Source organism: Coregonus clupeaformis, chromosome 7, assembly GCF_020615455.1.
Source record: "Coregonus clupeaformis isolate EN_2021a chromosome 7, ASM2061545v1, whole genome shotgun sequence".
NCBI classification, from domain to species: domain Eukaryota; kingdom Metazoa; phylum Chordata; class Actinopteri; order Salmoniformes; family Salmonidae; genus Coregonus; species Coregonus clupeaformis.
The window spans coordinates 6,718,484-6,740,624 of NC_059198.1; the positions used below are offsets into that span (position 1 = coordinate 6,718,484).

Genomic DNA, 22,141 nt, shown 5'->3' on the forward strand with positions numbered 1-22,141 from the left:
TCAAGATTAGTTCAATTAGTTCAGGTGTGTTGGTAGGTACTGGGCTGGGACAAAAGCCTGCACAACTAGGGGCTGGAGATGAAGGCTGCCTTCATCTAGCTGTGAAATAAGCTGTTGAATTTCTACCATCTTGATTTCAACCTATCTACTATTTCATATGGGGAAGTAGAGAGATCTCAGGTAGGCAGCATTGGTTCCAGCCTTCGAGTTGTCAGTGCTCTGCTTACTGTAACAGGGATTCTTGTTTGTTCTGAAGCCTCAAGACTGGCTAGGCCCAGCAATGATCCCTGAGATTTATGGGACAGCTTAGCACTCCAGAGGTAGCTGTTTTGTATGTGTGCTTGGAGGACACATTTACAGTCAATGTCTGCTGACTTATATAGGCTCATAGTGTATGGCACACAGAAGGACCAAGATTTTTTGACTTACCCTCAAGGAGACGTTATTGCCGTTATGAAAACAGATTTCATTAGTTGTCCCTAACTACTGTTTATGGTTAGGAAAATCTGATCCTAGATCTGTGGCTACGTGTTAGGGGCAATTTCTTTAAAAACAATGAACAAGAGACTTCCTGATGCACTTTCCATCAATAGATGTCCCTTCTGAGGTCAGAGAAAAGTAGTGTTTGAATGCTAAGATAGCAACTATCACAACATTGGTGTTATGTATGATTCTAACTGCAATATCTCAACAAAAGTAAAATATTATAAGACTTAACCCGAGGATTTTTTTTGGGACTTCTCCACCAACATTTAATTTACTCCTTTTATACTTTTTTTTGTTTGTTGCTTTTCTGTGAAAGAAATAAAACAAATAATGACAACTGAAAAAAAGTTAACCCTACAAACTAGCAAGACATTTTCTCTTCATAAAACTTGCTAAATCAAAAAAATGTAATTAAACTCAGTCCATAAATTGTGACTGGAAGCAATGCATACATGTCCATTAAGTCTTTGTACGAAGGTTGGGCAATTGGCTTGTCCAGGAAAGGAGGGAGGAGATTGGAGGGGTGAGGTTTAGATATGTTAAGAGTCTGGAGATCATAGGTAGTGAGGGAGGGGGGAGGGAAAGAGGTGACTCCCTACTCCCCTCTATCCCAAACTCCCCACCTCAGTCTGAAAATGAAGGAAGGAAAGGAAACTGGGGAGGATGTAAACTAGGATACAGCTGCTCCAACGGCCCACACCACTGGCCTTGGTCCATACTGGCAGTCTGTGGGTCCATCCCACCCCTGCCTCCATCAATCCAATCAGCCCACTCCGGCTCACTGCAATCCTGATGGGGAGTGGGGGGCTGGGTCTGCTGCTGTGTCCTCAAAGCTCATTGGTTTTGGACGACACACCTCACAAGTCAATCAGTCCATCAGAGGTGAGGTTCTAACATCAGGGTTCCAGAGGTGGTATTCTTCAAGATCACATTCTACAGGGTTCTCCTACACACTGACATCTAGGCTACGTCTCAAATGACACCTTATTCCCTATATAGTGCACTTCATTTGGCCATGTGGCTCTAGTCAAAAGTAGAGCACTGTATAGTGAATAGGGGGTCTTGAGGGACAGCCTAGGTCTACTGGGCTAAAGACTACCACTATGGACGACCAGACAAACAACTTGGGTGGGGGTGGGGGTGGAGCTAGCGGTCTGGAATGGGGCCGTCTCTTAAGGAGAGAGGCTCTACAGGCAGGTGGAGAAGTGCCTCGATATGAAAACAAAATGGCGGTCGGTGAGGGGTGTTCATAGTGTTCTACTGTATAGGAAAGCCCCGTCCTTTCAGTGTAGATCTGTAGTGGGGGACATCCAATCCAGCGATGAGGGGAGGGGGGATGGCGACTGGCTGTAGTGGATGGGGTTGGGTGTGTGTTTGGTGGAAGAGGGGGAAGGGTGGGGCATCACACCGGCACTATGGGAGGCCAAATGTCCAAAAGGGAGGAGAGGAGTGAGGGAACCCGGATAAAAGAGATGATACCTGCTGTACAGTCGTACAATGAGTTCTTCTTTGCAACAAATGTCTCTGTGTTCAATATGTGTGTGTAGGTGTACATGTATGCGTCTGTAAAGCATAAAAAGGTCCAGTCAAACAAAGTTCACATCAGTTCAGCTCTCCATTCAAAAAAACGGCCAATTTCTTGTGCTGATCAGTCTGTCAGTTGAACGTAGAGGTGCTGCCACCCTCTGGCTGGACTGGGGATATCATAGCAGCTGCTGCACGATGATGAGGGAGGGAGGGAGGGAGTAGGGGAACAGCTCTCAAAACGGAGAGAGTGTCTATAGCGGCAGGGAGGGACGGATATGAGTGAATAACACCAGTGATAGATGGAGAGATGGACAGTAAAGGAGAAAGAAGAAGGAAGGTGCTGAAGGGACAACATGACAGCACTGGTTTTGGTATTCTGGTTCTGGCTATGGTCGGTCAGGGGGAGGGGCTAGTAGAGGTCATGCAGGGGGTCGGAGGTGAGGGGTGACGAGGTCTTAACTCCCATAATGCATGGTGTTGCTAGGGATGGCCATGGGAGAGGCCATGGAGATGGCGGGTCCCCCCATGGTGAACTGGTTGGTGACGGGATAATGCTGCTGCTGGTTAGAGCTGCTGCTGCTAGGACCTGACTGGCCAGTAGAAGCTCCTGGAGAGATGAGGAAGAAAGAGTGATGGGGAGAAAAGGGGCGGGAGAGAGAGGGAAAGAGTGTTATCACCTTCCCTTGATTGGTTGTGGGCCAACTATGTCACATACTTCAGAATCCATCCCCTCTATTTACACAAATGATAGGCGTTTAAGAAACTGTTGACTTGATGTAGTATAGTGCAGGGTTTCCCAAACTCTGTCCTGTCCTGCCCCCCCTAGCACCACACAGCTGATTCAAATAATCAACTCATCATCAACCTTTGATTATTTGAATCAGCTGTGTAGTGCTAGGGTAAAAACCAAAACGTGCACTCGGGGGGGAGGGAACTCTGGTATAGTGTATAAAGAGACGTACCCTGGACGATTCCTGTGCTCATGATGGAGCCCATCCTTGAGTGGGTGTGATTCACTATCCCTGTGTTCACTGAGGGAGGGCAGGAATAGAGGTAACAGTGAGAATGTGTATTAACAAACACACACAAATGTGCAAACACACACACACAGTCAGTCACACTGTCTGTGATGTCTGTCAGTCTGTCGGTTTGTCAGTCAGTCCATAGTATCCTACCGAGGGGGATGAGGTTGTTGTGGGACACCGTCGAGCCGCTGCCCATGACCGTACTGAGGTCATAGGCTGTAGGCATCCCTGAGAGAGGAGAGAGAGATGAGAGGATGAGACGGGGAAGAGAGAACGAGAGAGATGGGGAGAAGAGAGAACGAGAGAGATGGGGAGCGAAATAGAGAAAAGCACAGGAGAAGCATAAGCATCCTTTCTCTCACACACCGTTTTCCCCTCAGAGAGAGCATGCATCCCCTGTCTGTCTGCTACTCTGTTAGCCTGATCTATTCTGGGATATTACTACAGTTTAGTAAGACATTTGGTCATGATGTTATCATGGGTCAGATTGTGTTTGTTTTTTGTCTGTGTGTGCGTTTACCCGACACAACATTGTTCTGCCTCATGCAGTGTGTGTGGGTATGTCTTCTGTGTGCGTATGTGTCCCCTCTACCTGTGTCCTCTATGTGTGTGTATTTACCTGACACAGCCATGCCCTGGCTCATGCTGTAGGCCCCCCCATTGTTCCACATGGTCTCAGAGGGGGAGGTGTAGTGCGACCCAGGAGGGGGGGTGGGGGTGCTGCCTGTGTACCTACAAAAACACACACATACACAACAACATACACGCCATGAGAGGGAGCTCCCCTCCCCCTCGTTATCCTGAATGGCACAGGCCAAGGGCAGCGGAACAGACCAACTCACCTGAAAAAGGGGTTCTTCAAGTCCAGGAGGTTGCTGGACTTGGAGCCTGTCTGGTCCACTTGTGCAACAATACTGATGTCATAGCTTTGTCTGTGGGGAGGGAAGAGAGCCGGGGTTGGTATGGGAGGAGAGAAGGGGTTGGTATGGGAGGAGAGAAGGTGTTGGTATGGAGGAGGTGAGAAGGGAGAGAAACAGAGACAGCAAGCACACATTTGTAACACACATATATACAGTGCCTTCAGAAAGTATTCAGACCCCTTGACTTTTTCCACATTTTGTTATGTTAGAGCCTTTTCTAAAATTGCTTGAATTGTTTTACCCCCTCATCAATCTACACACAATACCCCATAATGACAAAGCAAAAACAAGTTTGTAGAAATGTTTGCTAATAAAAAATAAAAATAAAAAACAAAATATCACATTTACATAAGTATTCAAACCCTTTACTCAGTACTTTGTTGAAGCACCTTTGGCAGCGATTACAGTCTTGAGTCATCTTGGGTATGACGCTACAAGCTTGGCACATCTGTATTTGGGGAGTTTCTCCCATTCTTCTCTGCAGATCCTCTCAAGCTCTGTCAGGTTGGATGGGAAGCGTTGCTGCACAGCTATTTTCAGGTCTCTCCAGACATGTTCGATCGGGTTCAAGTACGGGCTCTGGCTGGGCCACTCAAGGACATTCAGACTTGTCCCGAAGCCACTCCTGAGTTCTCTTGGCTGTGTGCTTAAGGTCATTGTCCTGTTGGAAGGTGAACCTTCGTCCCAGTCTGAGGTCCTGAGCACTCTGGAGCAGGTTCATCAACGATCTCTCTGTACTTTGCTTCATTCATCTTTCCCTCGATCCTGACTAGTCTCCTAGTCCCTGCCGCTGAAAAACATCCCCACAGCATGATGCTGCCACCACCATGCTTCACCGTAGGGATGGTGCCAGGTTTCCTCCAGACGTGACATTTGGCATTCAGGCCAAAGATTTCAATCTTGGTTTCATCAGACCAGATAATCTTGTTTCTCATGGTCTGAGAATCTTTAGGTGCCTTTTGGCAAACTCCAAGGGGGCTGTCATGTGCCTTTTACTGAGGAGTGTCTACCGTCTAGCCAGTCTCCCATAAAGGCCTGATTGGTGGAGTGCTGCAGAGATTGTTGTCCTTCTGGAAGGTACTCCCATCTCCGCAGAGGAACTCTAGAGCTCTGTCAGAGTGACCATCGGGTTCTCGGTCACCTCCCTGACCAAGGCCCTTCTCCCCAGATTGCTCAGTTTGGCCAGGGGAAGAGTCTTGGTGGTTCCAAACTTCTTCCATTTAAGAATGATGGACGCCACTGTGTTCTTGGGGACCTTCAATGCTGCAGAAATGTTTTGGTACCCTTCCCCAGATCTGTGCCTCGACACAATCATGTCTCTGAGCTCTACAGACATTTCCTTCGACCTCATGGCTTGGTTTTTGCTCTGACATGCACTGTCAACTGTGGGACCTTATATAGACAGGTCTGTGCCTTTCCAAATCATGTCCAATCAATTGAATTGACCACAGTAGACTCCATTCAAGCTGTAGTAACATCTCAAGGATGATCAATGGAAACAGGATGCACCTGAGCTCCATTTCAAGTCTCATAGCAAAGCTATCTGTTTTTTATATTTTTTATAACATTGTTTTCACTTTGTCATTATGGGGTATTGTGTGTAGATTACTGAGGATTTATTTTATTTAATCCATTTTAGAATAAGGCTGTAATGTAACAAAATGTGGAAAAAGTCAAGTGGTCTGAATACTTTTCCGAAGGCACTGTACACACAGTGAGCTCCAAAAGTATTGGGACAGTGACACGTTGTTTTGGCTCTGTACCCCAGCACTTTGAATTTTAAATGATACAATGACTATGAAGTTACAGATGCACAAATATCATCACCCCCCCCACCCCCCACCAAATGCTAAGCTCCTCTGTTATTGTAATGGTGAGAGGTTAGCATGAGGTTACACTAACTTTCTCACTCATCATTATTCACGATTCATTCAGGATTATATGTAATCATGGTAGCATCCACATTAATGTAGAAGTGTTTAGAAACATATTCTATTGTTATTTACAATAAAAGTGACTCACAAATGACAATACATTATTTACCATTAATTTCAACTGGCCACAAAAGAATCGGAAACAACCAAAACAAACAGCAAATGCATCCAACAAATGTGTAGAGTCACAAGCTTGATGTGGTCATTGCGTGCTATGACGATTGGGTCCAAATACTTAAATTTTTACAACTTTAATACACACAGATGAATTTGTTTCCATACTTTTGGTTCCCTTAAAATGGGGGGACTACATACATAAAGTGCTGTCATTTCTAAATGGTTAACCCGATATGGATGAAAATACCCTCAAATTAAAGCTGACAGTCTGCACTTGAACCCCATAGTCATTGTATGAGGCAAAAAATAATAATGTCACTGTCTCAATACTAATGGAGCGCACTGTACATCACCTACACACACAAGTGTCATATTATAACACAAGCCAAAGCCTCCCATCCCTAACAGACCCCCAGTAGACCCCTCTACAGTCCCTTACCTCTTGTTGGCGATGAGCAGTGCTGTGCCGGAGAGTGTGTCTCCTGCCTTGGTGAAGAGGGGTGACTGGAGCAGACAGCGGACCTGGTACCAGTGGGTCAGGGGCTCTGTGGGAGCCGTGGAGAGCCACACTGTCACCCTGCAGAGAGAGGGAGGGGGGTTAGAGGTCAGGATACTTTAAGGTTCAATCAACGTCATCCTACTACAGTACAAGCATTGTCAGATATACAGTAGGAACAGCCATTTACAACTTATTGTGAAATGTTTCTATAGTTACAACTTATTGTGAAATGTTTCTATAGTTACAACTTATTGTGGTCCTCTGTAGCTCAGCTGGTAGAGCACGGCGCTTGTAACGCCAAGGTAGTGGGTTCGATCCCCGGGACCACCCATACACAAAAATGTATGAGCACATGACTGTAAGTCACTTTGGATAAAAGCGTCTGCTAAATGGCACATTATTATTATGAAATGTTTCTATAGCTACAGCTTATTGTGAAATGTTTCTATAGCTACAACTTATTGTGAAATGTTTCTATAGTTACAACTTATTGTGAAATGTTTCTATAGCTACAACTTATTGTGAAATGTTTCTATAGTGAATGTATTGTACTATATGGTATTGCTTTTAAGTTGCACCCGCTTTCTGTCTTGGTGTTTGTTGCAACGTCTGTGAGAAATAAAAAAACAAGTGATCAAAGAAAAAGGAAAGTGAGGGTGTAGATATAGTCAGGATCCATATAGGTCAGGAGTCCTGGATCAAGTGATCAGATTTTACAGTAATTCCTGTGACCTTCTGACCACACACACACACACACACACACTTCAGCCCTGGCCCCTGGTGATTGGTTAAGGCAGCTTAGGCCGACTTACATTGATCCTATGAACGCTACATCGAACCAGAAGGCCAGGCCGTGCACCAGCCCTGAGTGCATCATATGGAACTTAAAGGGAATCTCTATCCTGAAAGAGAGAGCGAGAGAGAAGGGGAGAGAGAGAGGGAAAGAGAGAAAAGAGTGGGATAAGTGTTAGTCTAGTTAAAGGGGCAATCAGCAGTTGCTACATCCATTTTTGGACTTATAAATTAATGATATGTGCCCATTGAGTCTTGAAGTATTTAACTTAGAAATGCCTAATGAACTTAGTTCAACTGTCATAACCCATCAGAACCCAAAATATTTGTTTTACTCCAATGTTTGTAAACAAAGTAAATGTAAACAATATATCAAGTCAAAACATGTTTAAAACTATAATTTTGATATCATGGATGGTCAGTCCTTGCATTTGAGAGTGGTTACATTTCTCCAGCCCCATCCCTCAGCTTTTTACCTAAAGAGGGGTGGGGAATTCACTTTGTTATCGTTTCTACTGCTGATTGCCGCTTTACGGTTATTTTTACACACTAGTAGAAGGAATTATGTAGTATGTTTTGCTGATGTAGGAATTTCGAATTGGAAGCAGCACCATATTAGAGAAGTAGGACATCCCCACATTCTGTAACATGTATCTATGCATCGCAATTCTCAGCTCAATCTAAGAATAACAATTCAATAATAAATATATGAGGGAATAACAGACACAGACAGATGGCACACAGACACACACACCTGTACAAATCCTCCTCTTTGGCCTCCAGGAAGTTGACTGTGTATTTGACAGACTTGGCCATCAAGATACGGATATCAAATGTGTCCTGAGAGGGGGAGGGAAAGAAAAAGGAGGAAGGAGAGAGAGAGGGAAGAGGGAGAGAGCGGGAAGAGAGAGAGCGGGAAGAGAGAGAGAGGGAAGAGAGAGAGAGGGAAGAGGGGAGGGAGAGAGAGGGAAGAGAGAGGAAAGAGGGGAGGGAGAGAGAGAGGGAAGAGGGGAGGGAGAGAGAGGGAAGAGAGAGAGAGGGAAGAGGGGAGGGAGAGAGAGGGAAGAGGGGATGGAGAGATAGAGGGAAGCGAGTATCCAGGTAAGTCCCAGTGAGATATAAATGTTTTACGGCAGCATTGGCTTGAGTGGGTACGGAGACAGTCTATGTCTTATTTGAATGATCTAGAACAGAGGCTGTACCCAGAACCAGGCTCTCCCAGCAGAGTAACACTGGAGCAGGCACGGAGGAGGCCTGCCCAGCTGACTACCGCTGGAAAAGGGTGTGTGTGTCGCTGTCGGTGTGTGTGTGGTGCTGTGTGTGATAAAAGGGTTGAGATTCATATGAGCAGTGATAGTACTGTTGAAACCGTACTGTTGGTTCTGTGGTGTTAAGACTAGGGGAGCTGGACTGGGCGAAAACATTGGGATCCTAAACTCAGACTGCATCTAGCTTATTTATCCCAGCCTTCATAACGCACATACACAGTGTAACTGTGGTATCTCCTACCACAAACACAAACTCCCATACAGGCAATCTCCTATCCTGCATCAGCGTTTGCCCATAGACACACACACACACCTCATGTACCACCCTTGGAGGTAAACAAACACACTGGCCAGTCCGTACTTTGCCACCCAATCTTCCACAAACAGCTCTTGTCCCCACATACCCCCTGACTATTTCAGGCCTTAAACACCCCTCCCATATACAGTGAGGGAAAAAAGTATTTGATCCCCTGCTGATTTTGTACGTTTGCCCACTGACAAAGACATGATCAGTCTATAATTTTAATGGTAGGTTTATTTGAACAGTGAGAGACAGAATAACAACAACAAAATCCAGAAAAACGCATGTCAGAAATGTTATAAATTGATTTGCATTTTAATGAGGGAAATAAGTATTTGACCCCTCTGCAAAACATGACTTAGTACTTGGTGGCAAAACCCTTGTTGGCAATCACAGAGGTCAGACGTTTCTTGTAGTTGGCCACCAGGTTTGCACACATCTCAGGAGGGATTTTGTCCCACTCCTCTTTGCAGATCTTCTCCAAGTCATTAAGGTTTCGAGGCTGACATTTGGCAACTCGAACATTCAGCTCCCTCCACAGATTTTCTATGGGATTAAGGTCTGAAGACTGGCTAGGCCACTCCAGGACCTTAATGTGCTTCTTTTTGAGCCACACCTTTGTTGCCTTGGGCGTGTGTTTTGGGTCATTGTCATGCTGGAATACCCACCCACGACCCATTTTCAATGTCCTGGCTGAGGGAAGGAGGTTCTCACCCAAGATTTGACAGTACATGGCCCCGTCCATCGTCCCTTTGATGCGGTGAAGTTGTCCTGTCCCCATAGCAGAAAAACACCCCCAAAGCATAATGTTTCCACCTCCATGTTTGACAGTGGGGATGGTGTTCTTGGGGTCATAGGCAGCATTCCTCCTCCTCCAAACACGACGAGTTGAGTTGATGCCGAAGAGCTTGATTTTGGTCTCATCTGACCACAACACTTTCACCCAGTTCTCCTCTGAATCATTCAGATGTTCATTGGCAAACTTCAGACGGCCCTGTATATGTGCTTTCTTGAGCAGGGGGACCTTGCGGGCGCTGCAGGATTTCAGTCCTTCACGGCGTAGTGTGTTACCAATTGTTTTCTTGGTGACTATGGTCCCAGCTGCCTTGAGATCATTGACAAGATCCTCCCGTGTAGTTCTGGGCTGATTCCTCACCGTTCTCATGATCATTGCAACTCCACGAGGTGAGATCTTGCATGGAGCCCCAGGCCGAGGGAGATTGACAGTTATTTTGTGTTTCTTCCATTTGCAAATAATCACACCAACTGTTGTCACCTTCTCACCAAGCTGCTTGGCGATGGTCATGTAGCCCCTTCCAGCCTTGTGTAGGTCTACAATCTTGTCCCTGACATCCTTGGAGAGCTCTTTGGTCTTGGCCATGGTGGAGAGTTTGGAATCTGATTGATTGATTGCTTCTGTGGACAGGTGTCTTTTATACAGGTAAACTGAGATTAGGAGCATTCCCTTTAAGAGTGTGCTCCTAATCTCAGCTCGTTACCTGTATAAAAGACACCTGGGAGCCAGAAATCTTTCTGATTGAGAGGGGGTCAAACACTTATTTCCCTCATTAAAATGCAAATCAATTTATAACATTTTTGACATGCGTTTTTCTGGATTTTTTTGTTGTTATTCTGTCTCTCACTGTTCAAATAAACCTACCATTAAAATTATAGACTGATCATTTCTTTGTCAGTGGGCAAACGTACAAAATCAGCAGGGGATCAAATACTTTTTTCCCTCACTGTACATTTCCTAGTTAACCGTCCCCCTGCACCCCACATGGTGGGAGGTGCAGGCAATGTCAGAAAATAGGTGTTCAAGAGTCTGACATACAATTGAGAAATCTACGTACCACAATGGGCTGGCGAAAGTACTCGTCCACCGCTGCGCCTCGCAAGGCTGAGAGGTCCACACCATGGAAGGAAGGCTGGTACCTGAGTGAGTGAGAAATATAATCATTATCAACTCAATCCCATCAACTACAGTAGCCCAATGAAAAGTTACTGATATCTCCTTCCATTCACTGCTTCAACTCCCAGAGCTGCTTCTTCTCTTACCATTTCCCCCTCCGTCCCTCCAACCCCATCCTTCCTCCCACTCTCCCCTTTTCTCTCCTCCCTCCCCTCCTACTCACCAGAAGTTGGCCTTGGTGAACTGCTCCATGTAGAGCTGTTCGTCTGTGAAGGGGGCCAGGTGCACGTCACCGATGGTGGGGAACATTTTACCTGCGACACACAGGAAGTCAGTTAATGATGGTACAATCACTAGTGGCTAGTCATGATGAATATGTCTCTCAGTTTCAAATGTAGACTTTAATATTATTTACTGCTAGGGATTCAAAATAATCTTCAGACCTCTTGACATTTTCTCCCTTTCTCCTTCCCTCCCACGCTACCCCTTTCTATGCTCTCCCTCCAACCTTCCCTCTGTCTCACCGCTAGGCTTGAGGAACTTCTTGGCGTGGAGGTAGCTCTCCAGCATCCTCTCGTTGAAGAGCATGTAACCCATGGGCTCTGAGATGATGATGTCCACCTGCTCCGGTAGCGTAACCTCCTCTACTTTACCAGGGATCACCACCACACGGTCCCCCAGACGGTTAGTGTTCACCAGGACCTAGAGGAGGGGAGACCAGAGGGTTAGAGTTCACCAGGACCAAGAGGAGGGGAGACCAGAGCGTTAGAGTTCACAAGGACCAAGAGGAGGGGACACCAGAGGGTTAGAGTTCACCAGGACCTAGTGGAGGGGAAACCAGAGTGTTAGAGATCACCAGGACCTAGAGGAGGGGAGACCAGGGGGTTAGAGTTCACCAGGACCTAGAGGAGGGGACACCAGACGGTTAGAGTTCACAAGGACCAAGAGGAGGGGACACCAGGGGGTTAGAGTTCACCAGGACCTAGTGAAGGGGACACGAGAGGGTTAGAGTGTGTGTGTGGGAGGAAAATTGTGTGTGTGTGTGTGTGTGTGTGTGTGCATTAGAGTGAGACTGAGACATTTGCCAGACTTATGGCTACCTAGCATGTCAAGAAGAGGATAGGGTTAGAGCAGGGGTGGGCAAACCTTTAATCTCGAGGGCTTTCGAAATTCAACGGAGGACTGCACAGATTTTTTTGGGACTGACTTGTATGTCAAAATCAATTTGCGGCCCAGAAAAAGTGCAGTTAATTGAAAATATATACACTACCAGTCAAAAGTTTGGACACACCTACTCATTCAAGGGTTTTTCTTTATTTTTACTATTTTTTACATTGTAAAATAATAGTGAAGACATCAAAAATATGAAATAACACATATGGAATCATGTAGTAACCAAAAAAGTGTTAAACAAATGGAAATATATTTTATATTTGAGATTCTTCAAATAGCCACCCCTTGCCTTGATGACAGCTTTGCACACTCTTGGCATTCTTTCAACCAGCTTCACCTGGAATGCTTTTCCAACAGTCTTAAAGGAGTTCCCACATATGCTGAGCACTTGTTGGCTGCTTTTCCTTCACTCTGCGGTCCAACTCATCCCAAACCACGCGATGTGGGTGAACGGATGATCTCCACATGTGTATTTCCCACCGTAAAGCATGGAGGAGGAGGTGTTATGGTGTGGGGGTGTTTTGCTGGTGACACTGTCTGTGATTAATTTAGAATTCAAGGCACACTTAACCAGCATGGCTACCACAGCATTCTGCAGCGATACGCCATCCCATCTGGTTTGGGCTTAGTGGGACTATCATTTGTTTTTCAACAGGACAATGACCCAACACACCTCCAGGCTGTGTAAGTGTTATTTTACCAAGAAGGAGAGTGATGGAGTGCTGCATCAGATGACCTGGCCTCCACAATCCCCCGACCCAACTGAGATGGTTTGGGATGAGTTGGACCGCAGAGTGAAGGAAAAGCAGCCAACAAGTGCTCAGCATATGTGGGAACTCCTTTAAGACTGTTGGAAAAGCATTCCAGGTGAAGCTGGTTGAAAGAATGCCAAGAGTGTGCAAAGCTGTCATCAAGGCAAGGGGTGGCTATTTGAAGAATCTCAAATATAAAATATATTTCCATTTGTTTAACACTTTTTTGGTTACTACATGATTCCATATGTGTTATTTCATAGTTTTGATGTCTTCACTATTATTCTACAATGTAGAAAATAGTAAAAATAAAGAAAAACCCTTGAATGAGTAGGTGTATCCAAACTTTTGACTGGTTCTGTAGGTCAATTTTAATTTCGACATGGTTTTGTGTGTGTGTGTTACCTCTGCGTGCTGGGCCATGGTGCTGGCCTCCACAGCGTAGACCTTTCTGGCCCCAGCCTGAGCAGCAAAGAACGACAGAATCCCTGAACCACAGCCCACATCCAACACCACCTAGAGAGAGAGGGGAATGGATTCTAATTCTTCCCTGATAAAGACATCAATGAAATCCAGCAGTGTCTACATCCCAAACCAATTAAACATCAGTTTAGTTTCAAATACTCAGCAAAGGACTCAATTCAGAGGAAGCTATATTTAAGTTCCAGGACAGTGCATCAGTACCTTATCCTTGAAGTCAATGTGGTTCTGGAGAATGGCCCTCTGATAGGTTCCTGTCCTGACGTAGTCCTGCATCATGTTCTGCTGCTGAGAGAGGTAGCCATAGAACTGGAAGAGCGAAGGAGAGAGAGAACGAGAGAGAGGAAAAGAAAGTGACAGAACAGCTTATTTTTCATGAGGTGTTTTAATATTGTCACTGAGCTAATCAAGGTTGGAATAAATGAATTATTGCAATGAGTGGCAGATTCTGCGTGTGTACCTGGAAGTACTGTACTGCGGATGATTCCTCTGTCCTGTCGCTGAAGACCGACTGCTCTCCACTGTGGCCGCGGCAGTTCTTCAGGAGGTTATAGAACGATGAGAACTCTTGAGAAGATAGTCATAACAGGTTATAAGCAGGACAAATCAGACATAACAGTTCTAAACGGTCTTAAGCCAGTCATAGTAAGGAAAAATCAAAGACAAGTTATAACAAATTATAACAGTTCACAAACATGACAGAGGCAAGACAAGTTTGAGAAACAATAAGAATCTCTTCATGAGGACAGGAACATGTGCACCAGGACAGGGAGTCAAAGACACACAGGAGACAGAGGGTCAATGACAGAGACAGATATAGCCTACTGGCAGGCAGTCAAAGACAGATGGAAAAACCAGACAGACAGACAATGACAGCATTCTCTGAGACACAGCGGTGGTTGTTGCCAGGGGTTACCTACCTGCAGGTGAGGTGAACTGTAGCAGGACGCTGTTGCAGCCCAGCGTGATGATGAACGACTGTTTCCCCACGCGACTGCACTCTGTGTCCCGGGAGACCGAACACTTGAACACGCATGTCTCCTCTGCTGTGGGAGGAGGCATACATTAGTTAGGGCACGGCAACACGCCTACAACAGGTCATTCATGGAATATGCGTGGCACAGGAGTACGTGGTAGGTCCGTAGGTCACACAACATGAAGAACAACATGCTAACACACAATTGGCCCTATCGCACACAGTGCTTTATTGACTAAATTAGCATCAAAGCATCTCAACCATAGCAGCAAGCAAAGAGCTATTTGTAACCTCCTTTAGCAGAGGGAAAGTTAGTAATTTCTTCTGTTGAAGCTATTTCACACCCACTCCTGGATGATAAAGATCACAGTTTTAAAGACTGGATATGTGAAAGCAATACTTTGGCAAGGTAGGTCTAGTGCTGTGCGGGCATGGCAGTGAGATAATCTGTGGTTTAATTCAGCAGTTGTGATGGGATTAAGACTAGCGCTGTTACATAGATTAGCCAGAGGCAGCATGTTTTATTAACAGACCAAACTAGCTACTGACACAGGATTAACCTGCAATAAATACATATGAGGGAGTGTGTGTGTTGCTTAACAAGTGTATGTTCGATGCAAGGGCTGAGAGAGAGATAGAGTGCATGCTTTAAAATATTTTGGCTACAACCATCTCCCTCCACTCGACAGGCCCTGTCTACAAGGCCTACAGCTGAACATTGTGGGCAATGACAGAATGACAGATGGGGGACAAGGACTGTCACTATAGACATGTTACAGATATGTAACAACCAGATGATAGCCATGTCAATGTTCTAACAAGGTAATGTCAGGTCATCATACAGACACTTGTCAAAGTGAAGAGCAAAATTATGATATTTTTGCTGGGCCAAGACATTGCCCCTCATGGACAAGATTTAAATACACCCATTCCAGCATGATGAGCCCACTATAATAAATGTCAATAGCCATTACTAGTGTGCTGTGTTTTATTGAGGTGCTATTGTGGCTATAATAACGCAGAAATAAAATGATTGTCTGGCAAGACACTGAGGTTATTTTTCCAATTGGAAAACGTAAAACTGGTCATATTACTTTAGACTCTCAGTCGTACTGGTCTAAGTAGCAATTCAATCGGGAGTTCATTCCTGCCTGGTATGGAAACGTTTATCTTTCATCATGGGAATGTTGGGAGGAGGAAACTGCTGTTGGGCCTATGGACCAGACCAGGCAATCACACACATCATAAAACTTTGATAGGACACCTTGAAAAACACACAGCCACACACCCATCTCCACTTTCCCCACAGCCCAAGCTTGACTGTATCAAAACTAGGGACATCACGGCTTCTTGAAAGGGCCATCCCATCTGTGCCTCAGTGTAACAAAAGCTGCAAGCTCTGAGCGCGAGCACACAAGACAACGACAGGGGAGAGGGTAGGTGGGGGACTAGCTGGCTATTGTTCAGAGGAGAACAAAGATGAATAACTAATACGAGCCTGGTTTAGCTCATCGACACACAAGGCCTCCTTTAGCCTGTTCTTTGGAACGATTTCGATTATCGCTTATTTTTAACTCAGCTAGGTAGCTACAGTAGATGAGTGGACCGTAAAGTAGCACGCGCTACTTAGCTTGCTTGCACCGCTACTATGATCTGTGCGCAAAGACGACGACGTTCTAAAACAAAACACACTTAAGATACACATCTCAAAGGGTCAAACGTTATCTTGCTTTATCATAAAAACCATCTAACTAGCTAATAAAGAGGGCAATGCCAATATGACGCAGTTGGTTTTAACTGTTAGTACTATGTGGCATGAAGGGCACATCATTGCGTAGTATGGCTGACAGTTAGCTTTTTGGAGCAGAAATGAAAGCGCACGCTAACATGTCAATTAGCATTGGCTATCTGCATCAATGTGTAGCGAGCTGGCTAGCAGGCTTAGCTGCGGGATAGGATGCTGCATCATTGAAAGGCAATCTGGCGCTAAATTGTTAGGAAGTTGATATTAGTAAACAAGGGTAGCTAGGTAACTAATATGTTTGGTCACACTTAGTTAGCTGTCCAGGAAACGTCTCGTGTGAGCTAAAACAGACTACTTCGCATGAAATAACTACTTTAAATAATATTCTTCAAGACAAATAGCTAGGTAAGACAAAACGTGGTCCACAAGCCACGAAATGAACGCAGTAAGCTTGCTAATGCTAACCACCTATAGTTAGCTAAGCTACCAACAGTGTGCGCTGTCGCGGTGCTGGAGAAGTAGCTAACTAAGTTATATTAGCTAGCTAGTATCGATAAGCGAAAACAACAGTCCCCGTTACGTTGGATTCTATAGGTGGAACCAGTCGGTTTTGAAGTGGAACCCCCATCCGCACACATGTGCAAGACCAGGCACTCGCATCGGTTAGCTAGCTAGCTTGTTAGCATTTAGCTCTGGCTAGTTAGCCAGGGTAACGTAAGTTAGCCAGGAGCCCAGGCCGAACCGGGGTATGGAAGAGCTGTCTCAAGTTCACTCACCATTGGAGAGGTTGATCAGGGCCGCGTCCTGTGTGGCTTTCACCTCCAGTCGTAGAGGCTGCTGCTCGGAGTGACGCTGTATTTCTCCGTTTGCGTCTCCGATAGAGAGGAGCCGCACGCCGGGAAACACCGACACCGCCATCTTCGATCTGGGGGAAGAGACAGCTCACAGTGGCGCTCACATCCAGCGTTGGACGCGCACTCACGACAGGAAACGGGATACACGCAGCTTTACCGCCACTCTGTGGTCGAGAGGCAAACTGCTTAGTGCAAATACAGTAGACTTTGCACTGACTTCGGTTGTCACTGCTGTACACTGTTTCAGCATAGACCTTATAGTTAGTTGGACAAAGAGATAAATAGGGGATCTTGAAAAATCGTTTGAATAAAATAAGAATGTCAGCCAGGCTGCGTTTCGTATCCTGGTCTGTTAAATCTGTGTGAATAGTATCTGTTCTGCTGTGTAACATGTCATGCAGCAAGTACCAATACCTACAACTTTGGGCAGTAGCCAAATACAGTTTATCTGGCAGACTATTGGCAAATATGCACTGGTATTACTTGAGCAGCATTCTATATGACAGGGATGAGCAAGTCTGGTCTACAGGGGCCTGAGTGCATGTCTGCTGGCTTTTGTTCTCTCCAAATCAGCATCTGATTTATAAACCAGGTATGGCATAAGTGGATTAATTAAGTGCCAGGCAAAAGAGAAAAGCAGCAGACACTCAGGTCCCTGCAGGACTGGAGTTGCCTACCCCTGATATTCTGTGTGTTCAGGCCAGTCAGCTTAAGGGGGCCACTCTTAAGCAAACTCCTTGATAAAACATGAGACTCAAGGAGATGTTGAAGGTGAAATAATACATTTATTAAATGATTCAGTCAATACATGTCACGGTACCAATATAAGACAAATACAAAAAAATACAAAATAAATGTTAAGGCACAAGAGGTTGACAGTGTTTCCACATGTATGAATCCTTCCACCAGAGCATTTCAGTGACTAATATTTGTAAAAAGAGGTGCTCTGCTTTCCCATGCATTATGAACACTGTAGTTTTCAAAAATGTATCTCTTCACTTTATTATAACGTCAGAGGAATTCAGAGCTCAGTGTCTGTCACCATAGTGAAAATAGCTTCCGTTCCTCCATCTCCTTTCCTGCATGGCCACTGATATGAAAGGACTTGGTAGGCAAGATAATAGTACTGTGAAAATCTATTTAGGCCTAGTCCTTTCACCTATCAGTGGTCATTTCAGAGGACATTATTGAAGACATATGTTTCTGGGTATTGGAACACGTTCAAGGGCTGTTCTCCAGTTTTTAGCAACACTTCATGTTGTAATAAGAACACAGTATGGTTCCTAAACGTTACTCATTCTCTGGTGTTGTTTTTCAACTCCTTCAGGTCCTCTTTAAGTGTTTCTGATTAATCAAGTGGGAAAGTAAATGCAGATTTAGGCCTCAACAGGTCTCGTGTTAAAATCTGGGCATTTAAATTAACAGAAGTTTGGCACATACTAAGGCACATTAGTTTGAAGCAGTACGCAAAGAGTAAAAGGTAAAAGGGGTGGGGTGGGGAACCCTAAAGATGACTTTAAAGCATTTACAATGTGTGCTTACTTTAACTTAGATGCACCAATGGAGTAGCAGGCTCTTTCCACTGAGTGTCCTGAGGTAAGGCTTATTTATAATGATGATACACAGCAATTATACTTATCTATAGTGTCAGTACAGTAATCATAATCCTTCATATTCTTGTTATGATCCTTCATGTCACTATTCTGATGTTGACTGAGAAACACCACAAAACCAGCATTGAAACAGATATTTTGCACGACCTGAGTTTGAGATCTCTATATGCCAACACCCACAAGAAACCTCTAACATCCTCTCTAAGTCACTATTTTCAACAGATAGTAACACTATCTCCTTTTTAATTCAATTTTGCATCACAGTGGTTTAACTGTCAACTGCGGATCTTAAAAAGTGTATTCGAGTGTTTAACACATGAGAATCTGCGTAACATTTCAGTCAAATGGCTCAATTCTCTTGAGACGCTCATGGAGTCACCACACTCTTAGCAGAGAATCATAAATGACACTTATCGAAATGCTTCACAATTTCATCTGACAAAAATCACAGTGACAGTGTTAAGGTGAGTTTGTGTGGAACCTTGCATTGTGTTTGCAACCAAATGAGCACCATTTTGAAAAACAAGCTCTGAGATCAAACTCTGGTGTAATATCTTGCAGTGTGTTGAACATTGCTTCACAACAATGATACTGTAGGCTATACTCATGTAATGGCACTTGGTCAACCACTTTAAAAGACTCGCTAACAACAATGTGTAAAACCTAATACAGTTCAATTTCACTTTGAGTAAAAGAAAAGTAACAAAAATGTAGAGACTACAGGGAGAGTTGGGTTGAGACTGCCATATTTATACTTTAAGGAGTGCTGCCATTCTAATGATCTCAACACACAAAAGACTGCAAATGTTATCCTTATTTAGCTGTAGAAATCCAGAACAGAACACATGTCAAAACTCACTCAGCATAGGGTTAAATGCTTGTGATTGTGTTCTGGCCTTGAGTCTTCAGTGACAGGACGTGGTGGGGTAGGGTGTAGGAGACGCCGAGGGGCTGGGAGAAGAAAGGCATCCTTAGGGAATGTTCAGACGTGTTTTACGAGCCTCCATCATCACCATTGCCTGCAGTGAGAAAGCATGGAGTCCGATCAGATCACAGGCACAGCAGTTAGACGAGATATGGCTGCTATGGGTTACGTTCTCTCTGCAACAGTCAAAGCCATAAAGTCAAAGGTTAGCAAACAGAGAGAGAAAAGGAGAGTGAGGAACAGGGGTAGAGAGGAAGGTAGAGAAAGAAAGAAGGACAGAAAGAAACAGAGAGAAAATGTGTGTGTGTGTGTGTGTGTGTGCGTGCATGCACGTGTGTGTGTGTGAGAGAGAAAGAGACAGAAGAGAGAGATCGAGAGGGAGTTAGTTGAAGCCTACTCTAGCATATCATCAGACTGTCATCTCACCTCAGAAGAGGGCGCAGGACTTGGGGGGTCTGAAGGGGTTGTCGCTGGAGGGCACCCCTATGAGAAGAGGGTCTTTATGGGCGTTCTGCAGGCAGAAGGTCTTCAGGTCCGTTGCTGCCTGGGACACCTGAGAGTGGAAACAGAGAGACACTGTCAGTTCCATTATACTTTAATTCCGTGTCATAAGGGCTACATAACACTGTTGTAAAGATGACATATAGATGTCATGGGCATTCATGAGAATGAGTCATCATTGACAATGACAGCATTTTCTATAATGAAGTTCCAAGTAAATTGAGATCAATCCTGTTCTACTTAACTTCTACTTGCTTTAATGCAGCTTTTCAAGAGAGACCTGGTCCACGCATCAATAAATAGAGAGGCCAACCCTTTCACTCTGCCACAATACTCCTACTGATACTCAGTCTAATGAACCTACAGTAATATGGTCCAAGCTCACACTGCGAGAGAATCTGAGAAATGAGCAGCTATTTTCCTAAAGTTCCTACCTGGAACTTGACTCTGCAATAGCATAATAATTTGGTACTTTACTAGAGGGCTTGTTTCATGGGTGAAGTCTACAACATTGTCCCCATTAACACAAGATGGCACTTTAGGACCAAGTCACAAATGGGCTATACATTGAGTTCGTTATTTCTCTAGTTAGTTGATAATATTTCATAGGCTATAGATACAAGTCACCCTATATTTTTCCTGCATTCTCATATGTCCTTCAAAGCACAGCTTGCTTGAGTGCTCCAGAGTAGTTTAATGTCTGCGGACTAATCTCTAAAAGAGTAATTCGGCCAACAATCGCACTACTGTCACAGCCACAATCAACAAAGGCCACCACTGTGCTGCACCAGCGCGGAAACTAGCCTACGAGCTGTTTGCTTTCTCCGGACTACACAGACTACAGCAGGAAATCATCATATTTCACATTATTAAATTAGATCATAATTAACAGCAAATCGTTAACATCTAAATATATCCATTCAAAACGGTGTTAAACTAAGTGAAGAGCCGAGGAGTAGCCTAAATGTGCCATAACGCCCTATGCATACAGCAAGACTAGAACTACGTTATAATCTTACGTTCTTCATTAGGTAACAAAGTGTTTAATTGGCTTTCGTGACTCAACATGACAGTTGAAAGGCGGCGCTCGATTGAGCACAGGCTACTCCTCTAGTCTACTGGACACGGCTGCAGTTAGTTACAATTCTGAAAACAGCTGACATAATTCCAATGGAACAGCATTTTGTAACAAATGGCCTGGAAATAGCAAAATAACGCGTTGTTTTCCATAAAATAGTGAAACTTTACATAAAATATAGCTTTTCACTAGTTACTAAAGGGCCATGTTGACAAGTCAGTCAGTCACACCCAATGCAGAACAGTTTTTTATCAGTCTTTCTGGATGTCATTTATTTACCTTGATCCTGCGAACACTCGCCTCTAGCCGAAGTTGTTTTACCACCTTCTGAGCGATAACCAAGTTGCTGCTGTTTGCGCTGTTATTCGACATGTCTGCGAGGTCTGTCCAACGGCCAAGTGAAAGTGTCTGGCTATCACTTGAAAGAACGAGATTTTCTGACGAGGCCAATGCGACTCAAGTGCTCCCCCTCTCTCTGAAAAAACGCACCGCTTTTTTTGCGCCATGTTCTCCCCACTGCTTTCGTAATGGCCCCTAATTAAATATAGTTATCAGTAAAGAGAGGCACTTATGTGTACATGTAATATATATATATATTTATACAGTACCAGTCAAAAGTTTGGTTTTTCTTTATTTTTACTATTTTCTACATTGTAGAATAATAGTGAAGACATCAAAACTATGAAATAACACATATGGAATCATGTAGTAACCAAAAAAGTGTTAAACAAATGGAAATATATTTTATATTTGAGATTCTTCAAATAGCCACCCCTTGCCTTGATGACAGCTTTCCACACTCTTGGCATTCTCTCAACCAGCTTCACCTGGAATGCTTTTCCAACAGTCTTGTAGGAGTTCCCACATATGCTAAGCACTTGTTGGCTGCTTTTCCTTCACTCTGCCGTCCAACTCATCCCAAACCATCTCAATTGAGTTCAGGTTGGGGGATTGTGGAGGCCAGGTCATCTGATGCAGCACTCCATCACTCTCCTTCTTAGTATAATAGCCCTTACACAGCCTGGAGGTGTGTTGGGTCATTGTCCTGTTGGGTCATTGTCCTCATCCGTTCACCCACACTGCGTCTCACAAAGACATGGCGTTTGGAACCAAAAATCTCCAATTTGGACTCCAGACCAGAGTACACATTTCCACTGGTCTAATGTCCATTGCTCGTGTTTCTTTGCCCAAGCAGGTCTCTTCTTCTTATTGGTGTCCATTAGTAGTGGTTTCTTTGAAGCAATTCGACCATGAAGGCTTGATT

At 44.5% G+C, this 22,141-nt stretch overlaps 2 protein-coding genes across 3 annotated transcripts; both read right to left on the reverse strand.

The window, feature by feature from the left end:
- Positions 1-723: 723 nt before the first annotated feature.
- Positions 724-16,901, reverse strand: LOC121551335 (histone-arginine methyltransferase CARM1). 2 transcript variants are annotated; one of them, XM_045221079.1, is made up of 16 exons: positions 16,683-16,901; positions 14,107-14,229; positions 13,647-13,753; positions 13,391-13,495; positions 13,112-13,222; positions 11,306-11,483; positions 11,005-11,095; positions 10,723-10,804; positions 8,055-8,140; positions 7,321-7,410; positions 6,449-6,586; positions 3,881-3,970; positions 3,658-3,770; positions 3,189-3,266; positions 2,976-3,044; positions 724-2,620 (listed from the first exon to the last, which is right to left on the reverse strand). In XM_045221079.1, exons 1-16 carry the CDS (start codon positions 16,822-16,824, stop codon positions 2,469-2,471), a joined length of 1,755 nt encoding a protein of 584 aa, XP_045077014.1. In that variant the 5' UTR covers positions 16,825-16,901; the 3' UTR covers positions 724-2,468. The 2 variants fall into 2 exon arrangements, with proteins under 2 accessions (XP_045077014.1, XP_045077013.1); XM_045221078.1 differs by having other exon boundaries at positions 14,107-14,232.
- Positions 16,902-17,525: 624 nt separating this feature from the next.
- LOC123491302 (guanine nucleotide-binding protein G(I)/G(S)/G(O) subunit gamma-5-like) lies at positions 17,526-21,317 on the reverse strand. Its single transcript, XM_045221588.1, has 3 exons — positions 21,157-21,317; positions 19,725-19,851; positions 17,526-19,392 (listed from the first exon to the last, which is right to left on the reverse strand). The coding sequence occupies exons 1-2, from the start codon at positions 21,247-21,249 to the stop codon at positions 19,726-19,728; spliced, it is 219 nt and encodes a 72-aa protein (XP_045077523.1). The 5' UTR covers positions 21,250-21,317; the 3' UTR covers positions 17,526-19,392; position 19,725.
- Positions 21,318-22,141: the final 824 nt, after the last annotated feature.

Excerpts from the sequence above, each read along its gene's own strand:
- LOC121551335 (XM_045221078.1), bottom strand. The coding sequence starts at position 16,824 with ATGGCGGTGTCGGTGTTTCCCGGCGTGCGGCTCCTCTCTATCGGAGAC. Across the intron at positions 13,496-13,646 it reads CCGCAGTACAGTACTTCCAG|TTCTATGGCTACCTCTCTCA; the intron begins GTACACACGCAG and ends TCGCTCTTCCAG. Across the intron at positions 3,045-3,188 it reads CAACAACCTCATCCCCCTCG|TGAACACAGGGATAGTGAAT; the intron begins GTAGGATACTAT and ends GCCCTCCCTCAG.
- LOC123491302 (XM_045221588.1), bottom strand. The coding sequence starts at position 21,249 with ATGTCGAATAACAGCGCAAACAGCAGCAACTTGGTTATCGCTCAGAAG. Across the intron at positions 19,852-21,156 it reads CGAGTGTTCGCAGGATCAAG|GTGTCCCAGGCAGCAACGGA; the intron begins GTAAATAAATGA and ends TTCCACTCTCAG.